Source organism: Anomaloglossus baeobatrachus, chromosome 4 (genome assembly GCF_048569485.1).
Source record: "Anomaloglossus baeobatrachus isolate aAnoBae1 chromosome 4, aAnoBae1.hap1, whole genome shotgun sequence".
Classification (NCBI taxonomy): domain Eukaryota; kingdom Metazoa; phylum Chordata; class Amphibia; order Anura; family Aromobatidae; genus Anomaloglossus; species Anomaloglossus baeobatrachus.
In genome coordinates, this window is record NC_134356.1 from 265,614,294 (window position 1) to 265,623,986 (window position 9,693).

Here is a 9,693-nt window from a genome sequence, read left to right on the forward strand (position 1 = left end):
TATGTGAAAACTCTTGACGTCTGAGACCTTACACTGGTTATATTGCTTCTATTGCTGAAAAAAACAAGCAAATCATGACAACTAGCCAGTATAAACAACCTTCGAGGGGTTTTCCAGGACTTTTCCACGTTTGCCAAAGCAGAGTTGTCGTTAGAAAGAAAGAAGTGTTACTTTGTACTCCATTCCCAAAGGAGTCTACCTCCTAGCTGGTCAATGTTGCCGTGACTTGCCATTTACTCGTACACAATAAGGCTGCTTTCACATCAGTTTTTTGCCATCAGGCATGACCCGGCGAAAAAACGGATATCTTTTTCCATCCTTTTCTTCCGTTTGACAGATCCGTTTTGATACTGAGCATGCTCAGTTAAAAAAAAAAAAAAAGAAAAAACTGATCCGGTGGCCGTAATCCATTTTTTGCCATATTACGCCGGATCCGGTGTCCATAGGCTTCCATTATAAAACACGCCGGATCCGGCGCAATACGTTTTTTTGCCGGAGAAAAAAATCCATCCGGCCGCCGGGCAAGCAAATTTTGCAAGATCCGGCGAAAGCCGGATGGAACGCAAGACCATCCAGAGCAATCCGGCGCTAATAGAAGTCTATGGGGGAAAAAACGCATTCGGCGTCAGATTTCTGCCGGATTGTGCCTGATGGCAAAAAACTGATAAGGATCGCTGGTAAGTCGCTGGGAGGTCGCAGGTGAGATGTCACACAGTCAGACCTTACCAACGACGCAGCAACGATACAGGTCGCAGTAGCGACCTGTATAACGATCTCAGCAGTCACTGGGACCCTGTCACACAGTGTCACACACAGTGATGTATCCTGCCCAGCAGGACATCACCTTTGAAGAAAATGGTCCAGGACATTCAGCAACGACCGGCGACTTCACAGCAGGGGCCAGGTCGTTGCTGGATGTCTCACACAGCGACATCGCTAGCAAGATCGCTGTTGCGTCACCAAACCCGTGACTCAGCAGGGACGTCGCTTAGTGAGACGTGGCCTTTAAGGCCCTGTCAAACACACAGATAAATCTTTGGCAGATCTGTGGTTGCAGTGAAATTGTGGACAATCAGTGCCAGGTTTGTGGCTGTGTACAAATGGAACAATATGTCCATGATTTCACTGCAACCACAGATCTGCCAAAGATTTATCTCTGTGTGTGACGGGGCCTTTATCCCATACCAACAGATAAAGCAGAAACAACCAGATTCCCAGGATCCAATTACTGCTCCCAGAAATACTAAAAGGGAGATGGTCACCAGGTTTTTACTATAAAGGCTGTGTGCCAACGATCAGTGTTCACAGTGTTTTGGATGCATCCAAAACGCTGTGTTGTACAGTACAAGCACAGTGGACGGGATGTCTAGAAATCTGCCCACTGTGCGTGTGCAGCTTGCAGCTAAAACTGACCGGCGGTGGGCTTTCCTGAGCTGCAAGCATGTCTGTTCTTTGCTGTGGAGTCACAAGCGTTCTCCGCAGGCAGAACACAAGCGAGAGACGGAAGTGCTCTGAACCCTGATCGTGGGCACAGACCACTGCGGCGGAGGCTCGAGGCCCTGTAGTTCAGAACCCGCCGCCTCCAGGACACAGTGGGTCCTGATCGTGGGCACGTACCCTAACATATGACAGCGGCAACATGTTGGAGCGAAGACCCTGATTCTAGTGATGCATCACTTACTGGGCTGCTTGCTGCAGTTTTGATAAAATTTCAGTTATATCTTCTGCAGATCTAGCAGCATGTATGGTTATATAGAACTCATGAATATGAAGGATTACATAGCAGCAGGTTTACTACTGTAGTCCTTTACTGATAACTGCTGCTGATAAAATAGTGATTTTATCAAAAGTACAGCAGGTATCCCAGTAAATCACATCGCTGGAATCAGGGTCTCTGTCTCTACATTAGGCAGTAAAAACCTGGTGACAGATTCCCTTTAAGGCAGAAGCCACATGAGCATTTAATGCAATTGCATCGCATGACACTTGACTCCTGCTCTGCTGGAGTGTAAGTGTCATGCCCCTCTTATGCGATCCTGTGATCACAGCAGTCGGGGAGGCCATGTGGGCGCTGCGGATGAGAGGGAGGAACTAATCTCCCCATCACCTCCATTGTCCGCTAATGCGATTATCACACTGCACTCTGCTGTAATGTGAGTGCAGTACGATGGTTCTCTCGCACCCATAGACTTGTATGGGTGCGAGAGAAAACTGACTGGATTCCACCCGCAGCATGCTGCAATTGTTTTCTTGGTCCGATTAGGGCTGAGAAAAAAAAAAAAAAAAATAATAAAATAGCTCATTGAAGCGACCCCACACAGTAACATGGGTCCGAGTGGAATATGATTTTTATCTCATTCCACTCGCTCCGTTTTTCTCGCCATGTGTCCTTACCCTAATTATGGTTGATGCCCTCTATTTATAGGTTGACTTTATTGTCAATGTAGAAAACAGTCAATGAAAAACATCAGTCTTCAAGTCAAAATCTCATTTCTTTTTTGACACCTTGAAACCTTCATTTGTATTCTGTATAAGCCTTTTTATGTGTGGTTCTGCACGCCTCCATTCTAACTAATTAAAACTGTTTTTTTTCAAGTTTGTTTTTTACTGCCATGAGAGCAGGTTTTGGCTGCAGGAAAAAAAAAAAAAAGCAAGATGTGAACATAGCCCAAGTATGAAAGTCTCAGAGCGTAGAGGCACTGGTCTGTCCGTGTGTATCCATTTAACAAGGAGACATCCCCTTACGTTACAGTATACACTATAGTGGAATTCAGTTTACAGGAGCGCACATTTCGCAATGCCGAGTTCTGAGCCATCTGCTATACCGATGTACAGTAGGCGCAGAGATTTCCCCCCCATGTTTTGCAGGAACATGTGGAAATGACTGAAGTTGGAACTAGCAAACTACAGTCTGGAATATGTAAAATAAACATCCTGTTAGTGGAGCACAAGCCGGCATACGAGGGGAAGCACTTCACCTCTTCAAAGTGCGACCCTGCAGCCACGATGTAGACAGACAGCCATACTGCACGGTTCCTTCCTGAAAACACTCATTGCCTGGAGATCTCCTCACCGGTCTCCAACACGACCGATCCCGAAATATGGCAAAACACAATCACCAGATCCATCATCTGTGGAGAGTGTAAGGCTATGTGCGCACGTTGCGTAAATACATGTAGTTACGCTGCGCTTTGTAGCGCAGCGTAACTGCATGCATCCTGCGTCCCCTGCACAGTCTATGGAGATTGTGCAGGGGCCGTGCGCACGTGGCGTCTTAGAGCACAGCGCTTCGGCTACTGCCCGAAGCGCTGCGGTCTAAGAGGTGACATGTCACTTCTTCCGTGCGCTTTGCCGGCAGCTCCTGCTCTGTCTATGGGAGGGGCTGCAGGCAGAGCGCATGGAATCGGCTTTTTTTTTTTCTCTACGGACATTTTCTGCAGCGATTTGAAGCGCTTGTGTGCTCTTCAGATCGCTGCAGAAATTTCTGCAGGGCTAGTACACAACGTGTGCACATAGCGTTAGACCACATGCACACTGAGTATTTGGTAAGGTTTTTACCTCAGCATTTGCAAATACTGAGGTAAAAAATACAACTCACCAAATACTAAATATGTGCATGTGGCCTTAGGCTATGTGCGCACGTTGCGTAATTGCATGCAGTTACGCTGCGATCTGCACCGCAGCGTAACTGCATGCGTCCTGCGTCCCCTGCACAATCTATAGAGATTGTGCAGGAGCCGTGCGTACGTGGCGTATTAGAGCGCAGCGCTTCGGCCCGAAGCACGCGTTCTAAGAAGTGACATGTCACTTCTTTCCTGCGCTTTGCCTGCATCCCCCGCCCTGTCTATGGGAGGGGCTGCAGTCAGAGGGCATGGAATTGGCTTTTTTTTTTTCATTACGGACTGTTTCTGCAGCGATTTGAAGCGCACATGTGCTCTTTAAATCGCTGCAGAAATTTCTGCAGGGCCAGTACGCAACGTGCGCACATAGCCTTACAAATACTGAGGTAAAAAACTGACCAATACTGAATGTGTGCATATGCTGAGGTAAGAACTCGCCAAATACTGTGTGCACATAGTCTTACAAATACTGAGGCAAAAACTCACGAAATATCACCGTGTGCACGTGGTCTTGCAAATACTGAGGTAAAAACTCACCAAATACTGAATATGTGCATATGGCCTTACAAATACTGAGGTAAAATACTGACCAAATACTGAATATGTGCACATGGCCTTACAAATACTGAGGTAAAATACTGACCAAATACTGAATATGTGCACGTGGCCTTACAAATACTGAGGTAAAATACTGACCAAATACTGAATATGTGCACGTGGCCTTACAAATACTGAGGTAAAATACTGACCAAATACTCAATATGTGCACGTGGCCTTACAAATACTGAGGTAAAAACTCACGAAATATCACCGTGTGCACATGGCCTTGCAAATACTGAGGTAAAAACTCACCAAATACTGAATATGTGCACATGGCCTTACAAATACTGAGGTAAAATACTGACCAAATACTCAATATGTACACGTGGCCTTAAAAGTTATGGAATTCAATTTTTTTTTTTTATTTCGTGCCAAAATCATTAACATTGTGCACGTGACTCATTAATGCAGCAAAGTAAAAAAAAAAAAATGTTTCTGTTTTTAACCATTTTTGGGGAAAGGAAAAAAAACCACAACAAACACATTCCACAAAATATTGCAGATTGCTGGTTTATTAAGAATAACGCCAAGGGTGACTGTAGTATATTTGTAACAACCTCCCACATACAATAGACTTAAAAATTGAAGAAATGGAAAGACGGGTTTGGTACAAAAAAAAAAAAACAAACACCCGCAAATGCAACTAGAAAGACTCGCCAATTAAGAGGTTCATGAAGATGGACAAAAAGGGGCAGCAGTTACTATGGCGGATCATTCCCGTCCTGGGCATGAATGGCTTATCCCGAGCATATACCAGAAACATATGCAGCTCCCCACGGGATAGGTAGTTAACCTACACGTTGCCGGGCCATTGAGGGTCGGGTCAGGCAATGACATGGGTAGCCTTGCCCGGTTGCGTTGCCCTGAGGCATGCAGTACATGAAGGGGAAGCGGGTTGATTGGGGAAAGTTTGTTGTGACGCCACATGTGGTATGCTGCCAGGGAATAGCCGCTGCTGCAGAATTCCTTGCCGGGCAGGTGTTATGGCAGCTGGGATGATATCGCTCCCCACAGGCGGTGCGGGCCCTGGGTGGATAATGGGGGGTTTGCAGTCCCTTGGAAGCACTGGAACGTGGGGAGACTGCATCGCTAATCAGAGTCTGAGACAGCAACTGCGGTTCCAGGTTCAATACTCACTAATTTACCTTTACCTAGGATGTCCCCCTCAGCAGCCCCCGGGCCTAGTGAAGGTCAAGAGTTCCAGAAGTGTCTTGTCAGAACTATGTTCCAGACTCGTCTACCTTAGGTGAGTGTGTTGCGCCTACTTCTACCCCCAAGTGGACTCCGCCCCCCCCAGGTGGCTGGCTTCAGTGACCGGGGAAGTCCCACGCATCGTGATGGCCACCCCCCTGCCTACCCTGAGCCATCCCACCCTGTGTGAAAGCTACTAAGCTGTATGTAAAATGTGAATGTGGAACACCGGTGATTAACCCCCCCCCTTACCTGAGATGGATACCGCACCTTAACTGAGGTGCAGTACCCCGTGGTGACCAGAGCCTCAGAAGCACCACACATAGTCGGTGTAGATCTCTCCAATGGGACTCGCATCCATCTCAAGAACAGGGCCTAGTCTCATGTGGCTGACAGCCTTCCCATTCAACTGCATAGGAATTGTGACAACCGCTTTACTAATGGCGTTAAGGGTCCACTATAACTGAAGTGTAACCGATAGCAATGCCCCTTTAAGAAGACAGGACACCACAAAGAGTGAGGATATTGGAGATCAAAATCTCAATCAATGCATTGAAATATTAGGTCACTGTGACATCAAGCAACCGGGTACACGGACGTCATAGCAGGGCAGACATATTGAGGGGCCCTAGAGGTAAGGGGGCCACTTCTACCTCTAAACTAGACGGAATTATGCTGGTAAGCTATTGGGCTGTAAAGGGCCCATCTATTGATCTTGCCCCTTCTGTGTCCACCAGGTAGGACCTCCTAGCACATAAAGCAGCCAATGTGAGAGCAGCTGTAGTGAACAGCAGGCAGTGAGAGCAGCTGTAGTGAACAGCAGGCAGTGAGAGCAGTGATTACAGCCCGAGCACACATTATCATCTTATGCACAGGACTGTAGTCACCAGCCTCTGTGTTCTCAATATCTCTGCTGCTGGCAATAAACACAAACATTCTCATTTTCCATTTTGCTACAATTGTATCAAATGCTCAGAGTCGGCCGACCTGGACCAATCTTAAATAGCAGCGATCAGTCCAAAGATTGTCCGCAGGATGCAAAGCAGGAGGTTTCTACCCGCTGAAAGCAAACCGAGCTTAACAAGGTAGAAACTAGTATTTGCAGTTTAAAACTCGTAAGAAGAGTCCAGTTGTTGTCCCCGTGGCGGCGACCTCCCTGTACACTCACCAGAACTCATGTTCTCCCATGGAGCGTCCCCTCTAGTCCATAATCCCGGCCAGACACCGCGCTGGTCCTGTGGCTGCTCCGGGATGAACTCCGCCGTGTGTTCGGGACTCGGGGCCGCCTGGCGGAGCTGGGAGATGCCGCTTCCCACTATGGTAAAGAGGGCGGAGGAGGGAGTGCCTGAGTGACGTCACGGGCGGCACACCGCTCCGGAGGACGCCGCTCTGCGCATGTGTGAACAAACTGACTGAAATGTGTAGGTATACTGCTGCTAGCATTCTAGCCCGCCCAGTACTGGAGCATGTGCCCCGCGGTGACTGGGGCTTGTGCTGTAGTCCTGTGGGCTTATAATGACTTCCTTTCATCATTTCCCATATATAAATCCCTTTTTTAGGTTTTGTACTTGCTGACGTCTTTGCATGAAATTTCTCAGAATAACACGTGTCTGGTTCCTTAGCTATCTTTTGGGACTGATTCCTCAATGCATTTACACTTTGCTTCCTACTGTTTCACTTTTCTTTGTTGCAATTTTTGAAATTTGCGGGATTTTTAACTCCTTCACCTCCAGCCTGTTTTCACCTTCCTGGCTCAGCCATTTTTCTTCAATTCCAATTCTGACCATTGTCACTTGTCACCAAGGTCGGTCACACTTCCGAGTGACTCATGTGTGACTAGTGCGAGTCCTGCATCGCATCACCCGGCACGGCCACACATTCTCCTGACTGGAGCGGCTCGGCTGCATGTATCCAGGGGTGGGATTCAAATTTTTAACAACAGGTTCTCTGTAAACCCCGCCCATTTGAAAACCACACCTTTCTGTAACCACACCCATTTTGTTAGCCACACCCATTTTCACGCACTTTCCTCAACCAAAAAATACAAGTAATTTAAAGTATAATCTCTTCGTCCCCTCCTCTACAGTCACTCTCCTGTCCATCACCACTTGTTTCAGTCCCTGTCAGTCATATTGTATTAAACGGTTTTTCTACAGTTTTTAAAAATTATTACTAAGAGAGCCCTGCTAAAATTGGAATGGACGACCTTCCCCATACAGAACTCATCCCATGTGGCTCCTTTCCCCTACAGATCCCATCCCATGTGGTCTCTTGCCCCCTGCAGATTCCATCCCATGTGGCCTCTTTCCCTTGCAGATCCCATCCCATTATGGCCCCTTTCCCCCTGCAGATCCCATCCCATTATGGCCCCTTTCCCCCTGCAGATCCCATCCCATTATGGCCCCTTTCTCCATGCAAATACTATCCTTTTATGGCCTCCTCTCCCCATATAGCCACATATAGCTCCCCTCTTATATGGCCTCTCCCCATATAGCCACATATAGCTCCCCTCTTATGTGGCCCCTCTCCCCATATAGCCACATATAGCGCTCCCCTCTTATGCGGCCCCACTCCCCATATAGCACACCCCTCTTATGCGGCCCCTCTCCCTGCATTTTCGGCTGACTGAGCGCTTACCTGCAGCGGCGGCCTCTCCTGTGTCTCCCGTCCTCCTCCACGGCTCTCTGCACGCTGACGCTGACAGACCGCAGGAGGAGGAGCTCCCTCCTCACACTGCCGTGACCTCTCTGCAGCGTCAGCGCGTCTCTGCGCGCCGGGTCAGGGAGCCGACAGGCTCCACTGAACCAGGAAGTGCGTCGCGGACGTACGGGCATTCATTTGTGCTAGTGTCTTAAAGAGACACTAACACAAGTGAATACAGGGAACCGGGTCGCTGGAGCTGGTTCTTGCCGGTTCTGGGAACCGGCTGCTATTTTAACAACCGGTTCTCCAGAACTGGACAGAACCGGCTGAATCCCACCCCTCCATGTATCTCTATGCAGCTGACCCGCTCCTGTCCGGAGAGTGTGCGGCCGTGCCGGGTGATGCAATGCAGGACTCACAATAGTCACACGTGAGTCACTCGCAAGTGTGACTCCAGCCTAACGGCTTCAATGGATCCCAGTTCTGAGACTCTTTTTTTCATGACATTTTGTACTTCATGTTAGTGATAAATTTAGGACAACATTGTTTGCATTTATTTGTGAAAATATCAGAAATTTAGAGACAATCTTTAAAAATTAATAATTTTGAAACTTTTAACCTTTGTGCCCTTAAAGGCAGAGGCTAGGGGGGCGCTATCGGGGCAACTGTCAGGGGGCGCTGTCGCGCTGCCTGATGTGACACAGTGAAAGTCTTCCTGCGTTTGCCGCCGTGTAGTGGCAGCTGCCATTCTCTGAGCGCAGATGTCACTCTGACAGCCGCACTCATAGAAAGTGCAGAGCGCGGCTCCCACTCCTCAATTGTCCTTGTATCTGTCAGACGCGAGGACAATTGGTGCCCGGCGGTGCTGACTTCCGGATCAGAGAGACAACTGTAATGTGATCAGGTCAGCTGATCACACTGCTGACCTGGAAGTCAGGGCCGCAGCGTAGAGGCGGCAGAGAACGCTGATAAGTGCTCCAGTGTGGAGCTGAAGACATGGAAGAGGAACATTATGGGGTGAGGGGGAGGTATCTATGGACACAGAATTAGGGGACATTGGAAGGGGAGAGGGAACTATCACTGGACACAGTATGAGGTGACAGAGGGTGGGGAGGGGGCAGTATCTATAGACACAGTATGGAGGAGAGAGGATAGGGTGAAGGAACTATCTTTTAACACAGTATGGGGTGAGAGAGGATGAGGGGTCATGTATGGGGAGAAAGAGGATGAGGGGTGATGTGTGGGGAGAAAGAAGGTGAGGGGTGATGTATGGGGAGAGAGAGGGTGAGGCGTGATGTATGGGGAGAGAGAGGGTGAGGAGTGATGTATGGGGAGAGAGAGGGTGAGGGGTGATGTATACAGACATAGAATAGGGAGTGAGGGGTGCTGTATACAGACATAGTATAGGGAACGAGGGTGAGGGAGGAATCTATACAGAAATGGTATGGGGAGCAAACGGGAAAGAAATTTAGAGGACACGGAATAAAGAGTGACATGGTATGAGGAGCAAGTGGGCAGGATGGGGAGTGAGGTGGAAAAGTATATGAACACGCTGGAGGTAGTAAGGAGACAGTAAGGTATGAGAAAAATATGAGGGGGCACAGAATAGAGACTGCGTAGTGGAGGTGGGCAGTATGGA

General features: G+C 48.4%; 1 protein-coding gene across 1 annotated transcript in view; it reads right to left on the reverse strand.

Annotated features, from left to right (window-relative positions):
- The window catches only part of FGD6 (FYVE, RhoGEF and PH domain containing 6), a 168,347-nt gene extending 161,594 nt beyond the window's left edge, over positions 1-6,753 (reverse strand). The window contains exon 1 of the mRNA XM_075344811.1: positions 6,580-6,753. Coding sequence (XP_075200926.1) covers positions 6,580-6,589 — 10 coding nt within the window. The 5' untranslated portion in view covers positions 6,590-6,753. The remainder of the gene's footprint in view (positions 1-6,579) is intronic.
- Between the last annotated feature and the right edge of the window lie 2,940 nt (positions 6,754-9,693).